Below are 17,636 nucleotides of genomic sequence, written 5' to 3'. Positions count from 1 at the left end.
GCGACTTAGCAGCAGCAGCAGGCCTTGTTGACAGAGTTTAGGGCTGATAGAGGGAAAAGACATCAAAGTAAACGGGAGACAAAACAGTATAGGGTCTATGACTGAAAAAAAGTCCTCCCTTTCCCTTTTGTTCCTTTTTTTTAAATTGTATGTTTACAGATGTATTAATCTGACAATGTACAAATATACATCTAGAACAAGGTAAAAAATAAATTTGGAAATTTGGAGAAGGAAATTTGAAAGTAAAAAAGAAAAAAATGACAGAAGTCAGAGTTAGTCAACAGACTATATTCCATAAGTCTTGTTGAAGTAGCTGAATGTGGGCCACAAATTTGGATCTGACTTCCCCGCAGCCAGTGCAAAGAAGAATACTTAACAGTTGCATAATTCAGTCTCCATAAGATTAAAACTAATGAGTTGCCAAGAAATCTCATGGATGAGGATGCAGTGTCATGACAATGCATTCTGGAATGTACTCAGCAATGTCCTTAATAGCAAGCATCTCCCATGGTCCTGAGGGACTTTGTAGGGGATGATGGGAGTCTGTAGGATTTGGAGACAATACGAAAGATGGAATATTAAACTCTGGCTGGAGCTAAACTTTCTTCTAGGATTGAGCTGGGTTAGTCTGAGTCTCTACCTATACTATTCTGTAGCTGATACTCTGTTTCAAGTGCTGAGCTATGGTATGCACTGGAGGTGAGATGAGATACTCACTCCTGCTTCCACTGAAGAGTGTGGGCTGATGCCAGGGACCTGGAGAAGCTGGTGCCCACGGGAAAAATCAGTGTGAGTTGTTCAGGGGAAAAGGCAGGAGAGGCATTGACAGAAGAGCATCAGTGGGGCACAAAGGTATGGAGAGTGCCCATAGGGAGCGATGTGCAGTTTGGCCCTGGATAAGTATGAAAGACAAGGCAAGGCAGGCAAAGGCCAGACTGTGCCAGCCCTCTGTGCTCTGCTAAGGAATGTGACTTTGCCCTATGGAGAGATACTGAGATGCCACTGAAGGGATTTCAGCAAGGGAGTTGTATCTCCTATCTATTGCATTCATGCTGCATAATAAAGATACCGCAAACTCAGTGGCTTACTAACAATCACACATTCTTGCACACAGATCTGAGTCTACAAGGGGAGGGTGGCCTGACTTCAGGGTGACTCTGTGTGGCGTCCACACTGAAGCAACAGCAGCCCACCCAAGGTTAGCTCTTTCCATATAAACTGTGAAAGTACAGGCAGGTGAATTCTCACCAGAGAAGTGATACACTCTCAGGTGCCCCCACTTTCCATTAGCAAAGCAAGTCCTGTGGCCAAGCACAAAATCATCAAGAGAGGATAAACTCTGCTGCCTTGGTGGGAGTTACTGCAAAGTCGCCGGGCAGAGATGGTATGAATTATACCTGGAGGTTGAGATGAGCAGTAATTCACCCTACTGACTGCAAGGAGATCCAACCAGTCCATTCTAAAGGAGATCAGTCCTGGGTGTTCATTGGAAGGACTGATGCTAAAGCTGAAACTCCAACCTTTTGGCCACCTCATGGGAAGAGTTGACTCACTGGAAAGGACTCTGATGCTGGGAGGGACTGAGGGCAGGAGGAGAAGGGATGACAGAAAATGAGATGGCTGGATGGCATCACTGACTCGATGGAGGTGAGTTTGAGTGAACTCCGGGAGTTGGTAATGGACAGGGAGGCCTGGCGTGCTGTGATTCATGGGGTTGCAAAGAGTCAGACACGACTGAGCGATTGAACTGAACTGAGGGGTGAAACAGCTTGACTTGACTGTTTATTAGTTTATTTGAGCAATTGTGTGAACTCAAGAGAAGTGATGCTGGAGTCAGAAGAACCAGTGCGGACACTCAGGTGAGACCTAATGAGACTCTGGGTTGGGCAATAGTGAGCTATTATGGAATAGTTAATTCAAAAGGACAAATGAGGTTAAAACCATCAGGACCTAATGATGTAGAGTCATTTAATGGCTGGTTTTAGATACCTCCATTTACTGTATACAGAGTCTCCTGCTAAGGTGAACTAACTAACATGAAGCTGTTAGTTGCCTTTATAATATTAGTTTCCTTATTTCTTATTAAAACAACTTTGATTTTACTTGTGACATTATTGTGCTTATCTTAAAAAAACTACCTAGCTTCCCGTGAAGCTGGGAGGTGGTCAGATGGTAAGCCCTGACTATTAGGATATAAATGCGATTCACTGGATCATGTTACCAAGAGAACTTTTGCCATCTGCTTCTACCTCCTTACTGCCTCAAATGTAGATGGATGGCCAGAGCTCCTGGTATAAACAGAACCCCACAGTTCAGACTCTTGTTGTTCAAGGGTCAACAGTACTAGAGGAGTCTGGGTGTCAGGGGATGTTAGCTGATGTGATGAGCCATCTGTGTTTGCTAACTGGCACTCATTCAAGTTAGGCTTCTACCTCCCAGAGAGCTAGGGCACTATCTTCCTTGATGATCACATTTCAAAGGGGCTCTTAGGTCCTTGAGAAAGAATTTCTGGGTGGTAATACTGGTGACAAGCTGGGAGGTGATCTACAGTTCAAGAGAGCAGAGAAAGAATTTATGGTGGAAAGTCTTCTAAAGTAAGTGTTCTATGGAAAGGGAAGTCATGGACCTTCAGGATGGTCAGGAAGAAACCTGTCCGAAGTGTAGTTAAGTGGAGGGGAACTTTAAGGGCATCAAGGTCAAAGGGAGACACCACCATTCAGGCTCTCCAGGAAGTCAGGTCTCAGAAGTCCCTGAGTGATCATCTCTTAACACGTGGCAGCTTTATCAGGGGACATACACTGAGCAGCTGGTTGGGGGGTGGTCCTCTGATTTAGATCCTCATCCTACTGGATAGATTGTCTCTGCATCCTGGCTTTCTGAAGTCCCTTGGGGCAAATCTCTGTAGTTTTCTGACCCTGTCTCCATCCTGTGCTCATGACATGCCCCACCCTTGGTCGTGGGCATGTCACTTCAGCGAGTATACACTGAAGTGACATGCCCCGGACCAAATGCATCCACTTCTTCAGGCAAAAGCAAGCGTTTTCCTCTCAGATGATTCCATGAGAATCATATGTGAGAGCAGAACTGAGGACAGGAGAGGAGACTCTTGTAGCCCAAAGACAGTAAGTACACAGGGACACAGGGGTACCCCTTCCAGAAATTATCATAAAGGCCGAGCAGTAATACAGGGCAGCCTTGACTGGCATTATAGCTTGCCTAAGGGGCCCTGCTCAGAGAGGACGTGACTGCTGACCTTAAAATCCAGGCCTCCCTGAGCAGTTCAGTTCAGTCACTCAGTCGTGCCCAACTCTTTGTGACCCCATGGACTACAGCACGCCAGGCCTCCCTGTCTATCACCAACTCCCAGAGTTTACCCAAACTCATGTCCATTAAGTTGGTGATGCTATCCAGCCATCTCATCCTCTGTCATCCCCTTCTCCTCCCGCCTTCAATCTTTCCCAGCATCAGGGTCTTTTCCAATGAGTCAGTTCTTCCCATCAGGTGGCCAAAATATTGGCGTTTCAGATTCAACATCAGTTCTTCCAATGAACACTCAGGACTGATTTCCTTTAGGATGGACTGGTTAGATCTCCACAATCCAAGGGACTCTCAAGAGTCTCTCCAGCACCACAGTTCAAAAGCATCAATTCTTTGGCGCTCAGCTTTCTTTATAGTCCAACTCTCACATCTATACATGACTACTGGAAAAACTATAGCCTTGACTAGACGGACCTTTGTTGGCAAAGTAGTGTCTCTGCTTTTTAATATGCTGTCTAGGTTGGTCATAAATTTTCTTCTAAGGAGTAAGCATCTTTTAATTTCATGGCTGCAGTCACCATCTGCAGTAATTTCGGAGCCCCCCAAAATAAAGTCAGCCATTGTTTCCCCATCTATTTGCCATGAACTGATGGGACCGGATGCCATGATCTTTGTTTTCTGAATGTTGAGCTTTAAGCCAACATTTTCACTCTCCTCTTTCACTTTCATCAAGAGGTTCTTTAGTTCTTCTTCGCTTTCTGCCATAAGGGTGGTGTCATCTGCATGCATATCTGAGGTTATTGATATTTCTCCTGGCAATCTTGATTCCAGCTTGTGCTTCATCCAGCCCAGGGTTCCTCATGATGTACTCTGCATTTAGTTAAATATACAGGGTGACAATATACAGCCTTGACGTACTCCTTTTCCTATTTGGAACCAGTCTGTTGTTCCATGTCCAATTCTAACTGTTGCTTCCTGACCTGCATCCAGATTTCTCAAGAGGCAGGTCAAGTGGCCTGGTGTTACCATCTGTTTCAGAATTTTCCACAGTTTATTGTGATCCACACAGTCAAAGGCTTTGGCATAATCAATAAACAGAAATAGATGTTTTTCTGGAACTCTCTTGCTTTTTCAGTGATCCAGCAGATGTTGGCAATTTGATCTCTGGTCCCTCTGCCTTTTCTAAAACCAGCTTGATCATCTGGGAGTTCACGGTTCACATATTGCTGAAGCCTGACTTGGAGAATTTTGAGCATTACTTAACTAGTGTGTGAGATGAGTGCAATTGTGCGAGAGTTTAAGCACTCTTTGGCATTGCCTTTCTTTGGGATTAGAATGAAAACTGACCTTTTCCAGGCTTGTGGCCAATGCTGAGTTTTCCAAATTTGCTGACATATTGAGTGCAACACTTTCACAGACTCATCTTTTAGGATTTGAAATAGCTCCACTGGAATTCTACCACTTCCACTGGCTTTGTTCATAGTGATGCTTCCTGAGGCCCACTTGACTTCACATTCCAGGATGTCTGGCTCCAGGTGAGTGATCACACCATCTGGGTGATTATCCAGGTCATGAAGATCTTTTTTGTACAGTTCTTCTGTGTATTCTTGCCACCTCTTCTCAATATCTTTTGCTTCTGTTAGTTCAGTTGCTCAGTCATGTCCGACTCCTTGCGACCCCATGAATCACAGCATGCCAGGCCTCCCTGTCTATCACCAACTCCCAGAGTTCACCCAAACTCATGTCCATCGAGTCGGTGATGCCATCCAGTCATCTCATTCTCTGTTGTCCCCTTCTCTTCCTGCCCCCAATCCCTCCCAGCATCAGAGTCTTTTCCAGTGAGTCAACTCATCGCATGAGATGGCCAAAGTACTGGAGTTTCAGCTTTAGCATCAGTCCTTCCAATGAACACCCAGGACTGATCTCCTTTAGAATGGACTGGTTGGATCTCCTTGCAGTCCAAGGGACTCTCAAGAGTCTTCTCCAGCACCACAGTTCAAAAGCATCAATTCTTCGGTGATCAGCTTTCTTCACAGTCCAACTCTCTCATCCATACATGACCACTGGAAAAACCATAGCCTTAACTAGACGGACATTTGTTGGCAAAGTAATGTCTCTGTTTTTTAATATGCTGTCTAGGTTGGTCATAACTTTCCTTCCACAGAGTAAGCATCTTTTAATTTCATGGCTGCAATCAGCATCTGCAGTGATTTTGGAGCCCCCAAAATAAAGTCTGTTAGGCCCATACCATTTCTGTCCTTTATTGAGCCCATCTTTGCATGGAATGTTCCCTTGGTATCTTTAATTTTCTTGAAGAGAGCTCTAGTCTTTCCAATTCTATTGTTTTCCTCTATTTCTTTGCACTGATCATTGAGGAAGACTTTCTTATCTCTTCTTGCTATTCTTTGGAACTCAGCATTCAAATGGGTATATCTTTCCTTTTCTCCTTTGCTTTTGGCTTCTCTTGTTTTCTCAGCTATTTTAAAGGTTTCCTCAGAGAGCCATTTTGCTTTTTTGCATTCCTTTTTCTTGGGGATGGTCTTGATCCCTGTCTCCTGTACAGTGTCACAAACCTCTATCCATAGTTCATCAGGCACTCTGTCTATCATATCTAGTTCCTTTAATCTATTTCCCACTTCCACTGTATAATCGTAAGGGATTTGATTTCGAGAAGACTCTACACATGGACATCACCAGATGGTCAACACTGAAATCAGATTGATTATATTCTTTGCAGTCAAAGATGGAAAAGCTCTATACAGTCAGCAAAAACAAGACCGGGAGCTGACTGTGGCTCAGATCATGAACTCCTTATTGCCAAATTCAGACTTAAAGTAGGGAAAACCACTAAACCATTCAGGTATGACCTAAATCAAATCCCTCCCTGAGCAGGAGTTTTTATTTTTCCTTTAAAAGGCTTTGATGTTTTTCAAAGAAAAATATAAAAGATCCAGAATCTCCCTTAAAGCTTCTTCACTAAGTAGTGGGTTTTTAGACAAGACAGAGGCCTGCTGTGGTGAGTGTGAGGGTGTCTGGTCCCTAAAGAGTATTTATTGCCCATTTTCCCCTTCTTAGACGGTTTTCTTACACGTTCCTTCCCCACAGCCCTCTGATGTCTTTGCCACCGACCTTTCCTTCCGTCCTCCAAAGTATACTCAGACGGTTACCCTCATGTCGTCCTACCCATCTTTCCTGAACCCCAGTTTCTTAAAGTAGCTCTCATTTAGCTCACAGCTGTTTCCCCTGCCGGGTAACGAGCCTGGCCGGCAAGGGGCGGGGGGAGCAGTAACTTCGGTCACACGGTGGCGCCCGCGAGCCTCCCAAAGCCCGAGCGTCACGTCTTCTAACACTTCTCCCGCCCCACCCGCGCCGGGGTGCAGAACGAGCCGCACCCCCGGCCTTCCCCCGCGGGACAGCGGAGAGCGTGCCTCGGCATCCCTGCAGGCAAGCGAACGGCTGCAGCTGCGTCCGGCCCGCGCGGGAGGTGCGGCCGGCTGCGGGCGGCCCTGGCTCCAGGCTCCTCCTCCTGCCGATCCAGCCTTTTCCCACCCAGCCTCCACCCCTCCTCGGCTCGGCGCTGCAAATCCTAGGCTTCCCTGGGAGCGGCGGCGGGAGCAGCCAAGGCGGTCGGAGGAGCGCAGCCGGCCGGCCGCACGGATCACCCGGGCAGCAGCGGCGGCGGCTCTGGCTTAGCCCCGGAGGTGCCGCGGGGCCCAGCGCGCCCCAGCGAGGCTGGGAGAGAGGTGGGGGCTGCAGCTGCCCAAGGGGGAAGAAAGTGAGCGTGTTTGCGTTGTGTGCGTGCGAGAGTGTAGGGGGCGACAGGCTCGAATCAGGGCGGCAGAGAGGGCAGGGGAACCGGGGTGCGGCTCCCCAGTGTCTCCCCCAGCGGCGCCCGCTTCCCGGCGCCCCTCACCATGGACCTGCGCGGAGTCGGGATGTGCCTTGGCCGCAGCGCGCGGGAGGCTGCCCGGCCCTGGGGGTGCGCGGGCGCGCGCGCGGAGATGGCGAGGTAGGATGGCCGTGCAGCGCGACCCCTGCCGCCCCAACCCAGCGGCCCCTGGGCGGTGCAGCTGACTCGCTGGAGCGCACAGGGGTGTGGGCGGCGGCGGCCCCGCAGCGCCCGCGTCTTCGGGAGTCGCTTTGCCTTTTCCACCCACTCGCACCTGCCGCCGCGCGGATACCATGTCGAAAGCGGCTGGAGGCGCCTCGGCGGCGGAAAGTTGTCCTCCAGCCGCTGCCGGCCCGTCTGCGGCCGCCGCCGTGGAGGACCTGTCCAAAGTGTCGGACGAGGAGCTGCTGCAGTGGAGCAAGGAGGAGCTGATCCGCTGCCTGCGGCGCGCGGAGGCCGAGAAGGTGAGCGCGATGCTGGACCACAGCAACCTCATCCGGGAGGTCAACCGCCGCCTGCAGCTGCACCTCGGAGAGATACGCGGCCTCAAGGTGAGCGCTGCGCTCGGCAGGCGGGGAGCTGGGCGCCCCGGGGAGGTGGGGCCAGGCGACTTTCCCTCCTTCGGTCAACAGGTAGTGCTCCCCTTTCTCCCTGTCTGCACCCCCCGCTCCCCTTCCCCAGCCCTTTGGAAACTTTTCCAAACTTCGGAGATACTCGGTTCCCTCCTCTTCCCCATATGGGGCGCGCTAGCGTCGAGCTCGGTGGTCCTTCGTGGCCCCAGGAGCGTCCTCCAAGGATGTCGAAAGGCTGGGAGGTCATCGATGGGCACGCGGAATCTTCAATTTCCCAGGAAGCCTAGAAAATCGGTGCTTTGGGGAGCCGGGTTACAGCCAGGCAGGAAAAAAAACGAAAACGAGCGAAGGGTTGAGTCCAGAGCGTCTTCGCCCTTGGGGATCAGGGATAAGACACCGTTGCTCTGGCGCCACGACTTCTCCATGGGGCACAAGGTGAAGAAAGGGACAGTGCTAGGGAGGGGGGCTGACGGGGCGCCCAGGGTGAAGCCCGGCGCCATCCCTGGAGCTGGGCTCTGTCTCATCTTGCAGAGAAGCTTACCTCTGCCTTCCCGTTCGGTTTTTCTACCTGTTCCAATGCTTTCCTTCTCCTCGAGTTAGACTGGCATCATCTGGGGTTGCCCGACCATACCATTTGCCCCCGATTTGATTATAAGTTCATCTAGCTTGGGGTGAAGGGCAGAGGGACTCAGTGCGGGAAGCACAGGGTTTTGAAAAGTATCAGCCAATGATGCTTTTCCTTTCTTTGCTATTAGGGGAAAGAAAAGAACAAAAGAAAAGCAAAACAGTAAAGCCCCAAACCCCCACTAAGTTTCTTTCTCCTGGAAGTCTCTGAGTGTGCCTGCAGTGTGCCCGCCCCAGTGGCTGCTGCAGATGAGTGGTGGGGAACCGCCCTGCCCCTGTGTACCACAAACTTCCTTTCCTCACTGCTTGCGCTGGTGCCTCCTGGTATTCCTTCCTCTCATTGTTCTTCTTTTGTTTATAGGAAGCCAGACACAAACGAAATCACTGAAGGAACCTGGGGAGCAAACACCCGCAGGCACATGCTGTTCCTGTCCCCTTTCCACTCCCACCCCACTTCTCAGGCCCTAGAGGCTTGCTGAATTTCCTCAGCGGTCGGTCCAGCTGTAGGATTCTGGGGCAAAGGGGAGTGGGAGGGGCAGAAGGCAAGATGCTCACCTGGGTGCTGGGCCCACTCCAGGTGGAGATGGCCCTGCCCTGAGGCTCCAGCTGACTGTCATACGGTCCCTAGAGTGGGTGCAGTTGGGAGAATATCAGTTAGAAAAGCCCCAAGGCTTAATCTCTCTTTTGGTTTAATTCATTACTAATAGACTATTTATTAAGTACTAGACTCTTGGGGGATTAGAGGCAGTCCAAAGTAGTGGGGAGATCATCTCAGAGGTGGGTTTGCATCTACAGTAGAATCCTCATTTGGCCAGGAGGGTGAGCTTGGGTAATTAATTTCTCAGAGCTTCATTTTACTCATTAATAAAATGCAAATCATAGTAATCATCGCCGTGGAGGTGTGACAATAAATCATGATAATGTAGGCAAAGGTTTTTTAATTCTGGACTTGTCTACAAAAATGGTGGTTATTGCCATCAGGTGACGATGCATAAGTGTATGTATAGCCACGCATCTTCCGGATCAGTCCCAGTTTCCTAGGCAAAGCTTGACCCAAGTATAGTTCATGATCCTCCAGTTTCATCATCTTCTATGGCTTGAACTATAATATGACTTGGAAGAGTTTGTAATTAATTTCCTAGAGATTTTGATATTATGGAGCATTGACTTAAGTGCTTAGAAATACTTGAAAGTTCTTTTCGTTTGTGTGGACTGTGTGTGTAAGTCTGTGTGTAAGTGGTGTGGGGAATGGGGGACCTGATCATGATTCCAGTAACCTCCTTTAGAGGAATACCTGTACAGCCAGTTAAGAGCAGCTATTACACCTCAAGTAGTCTTCCTTGTGGCTGGAATTCGTGACCAGTCCACCAAGTTCAGAAATGACGGGGGCAGGTTACTACTATCTGACACAGCCTCTGTTCATCCCTATCATCCCGCACCCCCCTCCAGGCCTTCCCCCTCCCCGCAGGGCTGTGGTAAAGCCCTGTCAAGGGGCTGGCCATCTTCCTTCCCTTCCTCATCTCGGCTCAGAGCTTCCGTAGACACCATCATGATCCATAAATGTCATTGACTGAATAAGTAATAGTACATTTATTTTCATTTAATTGGAAGGAAGGGAATTTATTTTTTACCCTCTTGGTTTGGGACTCTCAGTTGAAGACTATAAGTTTGGAGTAATTAAGGCCATAACACTTTGCTTTCTCTCTCTTTTTTTTAATGTCTCTGTGAGCTGCCTTTGAAATTGCATGTCAATATTTTGAAGGCTACTAGGTGGTACTGTGGCTGTGGATACGGGGAGATGGAAGCATCGTTCTCGTCCTTTGAGGGGCCTATGACTAAGTCCAAGCACTGTCTTGGTAGTGCAGGTCGGAGCAGTGGGAAGTGAAAGGTTTGGGGCCCTGATGATTTGGGTAGCATGGGCAAATAACTCACCTTTTGGAGCTTTCCTTTTCTTCATCTGCTAAATGGGTATATTATTTCTGCATGAAGTTTGATGACGATTAAATGATACACAGATGAAGCAACCCAATGAGGTTCAATAGCTTTCTTAAGGTCACACAGATATGAAATGATCCAAGTAAGCTGATGCTTTTTCTTTTGGCTGGTTGACATTCTCTGGTTGGGATGTGTATTCCTAAAAGGGGTTCGAGAAAGGAGATTCTGGTTAGGGTGCTGATGTTGAAAGGGATGAATTCCTGAGAACCACCTTCCTGCTCTCTGAACATGCACCAGCACTCACGTGGCTCTGGCCTAGAATTTTTTCAGGGGAGGTTGGGGGCAACTGAATCTCTATGGATTTATCTGCAGCACATTAATTTTCCTCCTTGCTCTTACCACACTAATTCCCCATCCTGCAATGATGGAAAAATAACAAAATAATTCTTTAACCTCAGTTGTAGTACTTGAGGGGTTTCCCTGATGGTGCAGTGGTAAAGAATCTACCTGCCAATGTAGAAAATGTTCAGTTGCTGAGTTGGGAAGATACCTTGGCAACCCACTCCAGTGTTCTTGCCTGGAAAATACCATGGACAGAGGAGCCTGGTGGGCTACAGTCCATGGGGTCGCAAAGAGTCGGACATGACTGAAGCGACTTAGCACGCGTGCAATGAAAAACAGGAATAGTGAATAAATGAAATAAATGAAAAAAAAGGGGATACTGATAAAACTGAACGAGGCAATACCTATCCCTTCAACCTCAACTAGAATTCTGACACTTGAGCAACACAGGTTTGAATGGCTCAGGTCCACTTTTACAGGGATATTTTTACTAGTAAATACTGCAGGGCTATGATCTGCCATTGGTTGAATCCGTGATTGCGGATCTGGTGTGTATAGGGCCGACTATAAGTTGCATGGCTTTTCAGCTTGGCCAGATGTCAGCACCCCTAGCCTCCAGCTTGTTCAGTGGTCACATGTATATATTTCACTCCATTTGGAAAGCAACCCATGGTGGCACAAGTCCTATTTACTTCCCAGTTCTGGAGAAAACAGGAATAGTTGTAGGATAGTTAAAAAGTAATATCTTCACATGGAGATTCAGATGAAGAACAACGTGACTTGAACTTTCTGTGAAATACCAGAATTAAGCTAAATGTGGAAGAATTTTTGAAGCTGAGAAAGATTGATTTTGTTTAGCTTTATTTTCTCAGAATATCCACAGCTTTTGATTTTCCATAAAGCACCCGTGTCAAGGGATAATTTATTCTCTTATTACTATAGGCTCCAACACAGCAGGAGCCAGCAGAAAACAATAAGAAGCCTTTTGTCAGTAGCTGGAGCTGTGTCTTGTTTGGATCACTTGCCTAGGGCTTTAAAGGGTTGGTTGCTCCATCAACACCTATTAAGCATTCACTGTGTGCAGTGCACCAAGTCAGATGAATCAAATATGCAAAGAAAGACATTGAAATGGATTCTTGCCCTCCAGGAGCTATCTACATTAGAAAAGAAAAAAAAAAGATGCCCAATAAGTGCTCCAGGGAGTGTTTCTTACAGGGATGAGCAGTGAGTAGAAATTCATTCATTCATTCTTTTTTTTTTCATTTTTATAAATTATTTATTGATTATAATTTTTAGAGTTTCTCAAGCTTGGTACTATTGGTATTTCATGTTGGATTTTTTTTTTTTTTTTGGTGTTGTCATTATTTTTTACTTATTTTTATTGGAGGCTAATTACTTTACAATATTGTATTGGTTTTGCCATACAGTGACATGAATCCGCCCCGGGTGTACATGTGTTCCCCATCTTGAACCCCCTCCCACCTTCCTCCCCATATCATCCCCCTGGGTCATCCCAGTGCACCAGCCCTGAGCATCCTGTCTCATGCATCGAACCTGGACTGGCAATTCATTTCACATATGATAATATATATGTTTCAATGCCATTCTCCCAAATCATCCCACCCTCGCCCTCTCCCACAGAGTCCAAAAGACTGTTCTATACATCTGTGTCTCTTTTGCTGTCTCGTATACAGGGTTATCGTTATCATCTTTCTAAATTCCATATATATGTGTTAGTATACTGTATTGATTTTCTTTCTGGCTTACTTCACTCTCTATAATAGGCTCCAGTTTCATCCACCTCATTAGAACTTTCTCCAAAGAAGACATACAGATAGCTAACAAACACATGAAAAGATGCTCAACATCACTCATAATCAGAGAAATGCAAATCAAAACCACAATGAGGTACCATTTCATGCTAGTCAGAATGGCTGCTATCCTAAAGTCTACATGCAATAAATGCTGAAGAGGGTGTGGAGAAAAGGGAACCCTCTTACACTGTTGGTGGGAATGCAAACTAGTACAGCCACTATGGAGAACAGTGTGGAGATTTCCTCAAAAAACTGGAAATAGAACTGCCATATGATCCAGCAACCCCACTCCTGGGCATACACACCGAGGAAACCAGAATTGAAAGAGACACATGTACTCCAATGTTTATCACAGCACTGTTTATAATAGCCAGGACGTGGAAGCAACCTCGATGTCCGTCAGCAGACAGATGGATAAGAAAGCTTTGGTACATATACACAATGGAGTATTACTCATTCATTCTTTCAGACCTGGTGTTCCTGCATACCTGGTGCTCTTCTAGGGCTGGTGGAGTGCAAGCTCTCCTCTTAGGTGAATTCACAGACAGGACAGGGTAGTTTTTTCTAGTTGGAAAGTTAGACCTAATCAGGGTTCCTAGTTAGCTGGTTCATAATTAGAGGGGGCTAAAGGTAGAAAGATAGGAGAAAGCCTTTCAGGCCTGGTCCAAGGGTTTCTTCATTTTCCCTGGCCAAGGGGAGGTGGTGGAGGCAGGAGAGATGTCACCTGCAGGGAGAGTGTTTGAAGATCAGTCTGGCCAGGGAGAGCTTGAATTGGAATAACTGAGGGAAGTTAGAGGCTGGGGCAGATCAGGGCTGGGAGGCCTGGAGTTGCTTTTGGAGACAGCAGGCCCGAGGTCAGAGGGGCACTGAGAAGCAGAAGAACTGGATGGGCATTAGACACAAGGAAACAGAGCTGTTGCTAATGCTGGGAGTTAGAATCAAGTTGAAAACTAAGTTGCACTGATCCTGTTTCTCCTCAGGCCTTGAGAATCACTCCTGCCTTAGGTCTCATGACTGCCAGGAGGTGCCAGGAATGGTTGGCAGATGTTTTATGGTTTACTTTCTAGTCAGTATCAAGGAAAGTGTTGGAATCAGTCTGAGTTTGAGAGAATCAGGTCCCCTCTCCGAGTGCCTCTAGTTCTGGGTCGTCTGACAGTCACAAGACCAGAGGTTTTTGGGCTTTGTAAAGCAAAGGAAATCTTAGGTAGCTTAGAATCTCCAAAGGATGGTTCTGCAAGAAACAGCTACCCCTTTTACTCTGTGTGAAGGGAGACTAAATGGGGATTTCACAATTCTGAATTCCTTGATTTCAGGTATCCGCAGTGGGGGTGCTGTGTGTGGCATACACAGAGGTGAAAGGAATAGATGGGTCTCCATTCTCATGACTCTGGTCCTGTGAAGAAGGGGACTTGACCAATAGTCACACTCAGCCATGTGTGATTAGAAACTGTAAAAAGCCCAACAGAGGGGACGTTGAACGGGTCCAGCTTAGAAGAGGACTTCCTTTAGATTAGCGGTCCGGGACAGCTTCTATGGGGACGTGTCATGAAGGCTGTGTAGAGGCTGGGGGAAGCATCTGAGTGAAAGGGGGAAGGGCTCGTCCCTCGGGCCTGAGACCACAGCATGGGTGGCGCTCAGTGCCTGATGGGGAGGAATGGTCTCACTTTGTCCACTGCCGCCATGGGTAGCAGCTGCCATCATCTCCCTCTACCTGGACTTACCTTGTAGCCTCCTAGCTGGTCTTCCAGCTTTCACCTTATCCTGTCTCCCTCACTTCAAGTCACTCCCTCCTTCCATCCCCCAGCAAACTTTTTTCTGCACAGAACACTGGTGATTCTTTATAGAGTGAATCACATCATGTCAGTCCTCTAGCCTCAGCTCATCAACAGCCCAGAATTTTCCCGTGGCTGCTGTGGCCCACATTACCTAGCCCTGGCACCCACCCACTTGGACCTCGCCTCCCAGACCTCCTTCCTCACCCTGCCCCTCTTGCTCGTTCTGCTTTAGGGCCACTGGCCTTGCTGCAGCTTGAGCCACACTTGTCTCAGGGCTTTTACACTGGCCTTTCTCTCTTTCAACAAATGTTTGCTCCTTGATTTCACCCAGGTCTTTGCTCCAGTGTTTTCCTTCTCTGCAGAGGTGCCTTCTCTTTATAGATAGTAATTTTTCACCCGCTTTAGTCTTTTTCCCAGCACTTTTTACTATATGACATTACGTTCTATACTTTTTGCTAGTCTTTCCCACCAAAATGAAAGCCATAGGAAGGTCAAGGTCCTTCAAGGTCAAGGTTCACAGTCAATGTCCTTGCTGTGTCCACTGATCTCTCCCTAGCACCTGGACTAATACCTTGCACATGATAGAATTTCTAAATATTCATGAAGGAATCACCATTCATGCTGGAGAAGTAGGCCAGTTAAGAGGACTGGGAGCCTTTTGAGACTTGCAGGATTTTGCACTTTATCCTAAGGGCAGTGAGACCCTTTTAAGGGTTTGAAGCATGGGAGTGACAAGGTAAATTTCAGAGGTAGAGTTCAGGAGATGTGTTTGGCTTGCAAATGGGAGGTGAGGGAGAAGGAGGTGCCAGGCACAACTGCGGATTGTTATGAAGAGAAACAGGATGGGTGGAGGTGGCATGTGCTGAGAGGTGTGATTTGGGGAAGGGAGTCTGAATATAACACAAGAGTTTCCGTGAGATGCCTGGGAGACCTGTGGGGGTCGGGGGTGGCATTAAGGGGCTGGATGTGCAGGTCTGAAGCCCAGAGAGCAATTATGCTGCTCCCTAGAGAGGGGTCGGGGCTGTGCATCCCATGTCATGGGCTGAACACCAAGGCTGTGTTTCGTGTTTGCAGTGATGAAAAGTCTGTTGCTTCAGAGCTTTCAAGTCTTTCCCAGGTCACAAGTAGCTATCTCTCTTCCTTGAAGGTGAGACAGGGACCCTTGTCTTTTTTTTTTTTTTTCTTTTTTAATGATTGCCTGTTAATGAACTGGCTGCTCCCTCAAGACTGACTGGATGACCTTGGACAGGTGAAGCTTTTCGAGGTCCAGTTTCCCATTATGTAAAAGACCCATGATAACCATTATCCCCTGAGGGTTTGGTGAGAAGTAGATGAGATAATGCAAGTAAAACATGGGGCTGGGAGCATAATCAATACCCATTATTTTTATTTTTATGGATAGCTAGGCATCTTTAGCTGGCTCTCACCTTCCCACTTCCTCCCCTAACATCACAGAGAATTCACCCATTCCAGACTCCCAGCTCCCAGGAAGTCTGAGCCTGGTGCCCCGGCCCATACATGATCATTCCTCCCTTGAATGGCTGTGTGTCTCTTTTCAGGATATTAACCAGAAACTCCAGGAGGACAACCAGGAACTGAGGGACCTCTGCTGCTTCCTGGATGATGACCGGCAGAAGGGCAAGAGGGTGTCCCGGGAGTGGCAGAGACTGGGCCGGTATACGGCGGGGGTGATGCACAAGGAAGTGGCCTTATACCTGCAGAAGCTGAAGGAGCTGGAGGTGAAGCAGGAGGAGGTGGTGAAGGAGAACATGGAGCTCAAGGAGCTGTGTGTGCTGCTGGACGAGGAGAAGGGCACGGGCTGCGCAGGAAGCCGCTGCTCCATCGACAGCCAGGCCAGCCTGTGCCAGCTCACCGCCACCACGGCACCCTACGTGCGGGACGTGGGCGACGGCAGCAGCACTTCGAGCACGGGTAGCACCGACAGCCCCGACCACAAGCACCACGCGAGCGGCGGCAGCCCAGAGCACCTGCAGAAAGCCAAGGCGGAGGGCAGCCCGGAGCACTCCAAGCACGGGAGTGCCAGCCCCGAGCATCTGCAGAAAGCTAGGGCCTCTGGGACTCCAGATCACCCCAAACCTCTCAAAGGCCCCAGCCCCGAGCACCACAAACCCTTGTGCAAGGGCAGTCCAGAACAGCAGAGGCACCCACATGCAGGGAACAGCCCGGAAACGCTGCCCAAACACGTGCTGAGCGGGAGCCCCGAGCACTTCCAGAAGCACAGGCCCGGGGGCAGCCCCGAGCACACCAGGCACAGCGGAGGGAGCCCCGAGCATCTGCAGAAACACGCCCTCGGTGGGAGCCTGGAGCACCTCCCCAGGGTCAGGGGCACCAGCCCCGAGCACCTCAAACAGCATTTCGGGGGGAGCCCTGATCACAAACACGTGGGTGGAGGCGGCGGCGGCAGCGGCAGCAGCAGCAGGGAGGGTACCCTCCGAAGGCAGGCGCAAGAGGATGTGTCCGCCCATCACCGGAATGTCTACAGTGGCATGAACGGTGGGTCAGTACGTGCTGCGGAACTGGGGCAACTCTGTAGACAGTTAAGATGATGAAGGGCTGGCCAGCCACCTAAGAAAGTGCAGGTGCCAGCAGGCGCTGGCCTGGAGGTGGGTGGGGAAGGGCAGCATACATTTGCCCCCAAATTCTGATGTGTGTTACTCCTCCTCCATTTGTCCTAGTTTTATGCATTTATCAGGTAGCCTGGAGAATATTGGGGAGGAGGGGGCAGGGGAAGGAGAGGAACAATAATTTTGTGGGACCCTGAGTAGTTAGGGTGAGATTTTGGTCATTGAAGGTAAAGATAGAACCAATCTAAAATTTCTGTATCTTGAACATTTTCCTAGTTGTGTATAGTTTCCTACAGGGGTCTGTGGAAACAGGTGACCAAAGCTTTTTGAATCCAGTTAACGTTTATGTGCAGGAAGAAAGAAGTGTTTATTAGGAAAAACAATAACATTAAAAAAGAACTAGGGTGTCCTTAAATGGCTTGAAACTGGGTTGCCACGGGCCTGTAAACATACCTTACTTTACCTTGAGGATGTTCTGCATTGTGTTGGGGACTTTAACCGGAATCTGTGACTTTTCTTTCCATCTGGAGTGCATCAAATGATTTCCTTCCCAGTTCAGTCAAAACCCACCCAATCCTCTCACCAAAGTACCTCAGATGTATTCTGAGAAGCATGCTCTTTTTTTACATTGTGAGTTGTCTTTCTGGTTGTTTAAGTGTGATGTGTTTGGACATTCGTTTGCTTTCCAAAGCATAACAGCCACTACATTTGCTGAAGCAGCCCTAAACCTGACTCCAGACCTTTTGGAAGAGGTTCTGCATCTTGGTTCTGAAACCACTTTGAACTCAAGAGAAAATAGTTTTCTGTTTAAAAAAAAAATCCTCACAGTTCTTTTATGTTAC

General features: G+C 48.3%; 1 protein-coding gene across 9 annotated transcripts in view; it reads left to right on the top strand.

Annotated features, from left to right (window-relative positions):
* Window positions 1-7,300: 7,300 nt before the first annotated feature.
* The window catches only part of CCDC85A (coiled-coil domain containing 85A), a 217,942-nt gene continuing 207,606 nt past the window's right edge, over window positions 7,301-17,636 (top strand). For 8 of the 9 annotated variants that reach the window (XM_055400832.2, XM_055400828.2, XM_088841435.1 and 5 more), the window contains exons 1-2: window positions 7,301-7,698; window positions 15,769-16,723. In XM_055400832.2, the coding sequence (XP_055256807.1) occupies window positions 7,441-7,698; window positions 15,769-16,723 (1,213 nt within the window). In that variant the 5' untranslated portion in view covers window positions 7,301-7,440. Of the gene's footprint in view, window positions 7,699-15,768; window positions 16,728-17,636 lie in introns of all 9 variants that reach the window. The other variant, XR_008682530.2, reaches the window with a different exon arrangement.

The sequence above is a fragment of the Moschus berezovskii genome, chromosome 11 (genome assembly GCF_049115385.1).
Source record: "Moschus berezovskii isolate FMDL1 chromosome 11, NW_MosBer_1.0, whole genome shotgun sequence".
NCBI lineage: Eukaryota > Metazoa > Chordata > Mammalia > Artiodactyla > Moschidae > Moschus > Moschus berezovskii.
The sequence above is the reverse complement of the archived record's forward strand: the minus strand, read 5'-3'. Positions and strand labels throughout refer to the sequence as shown.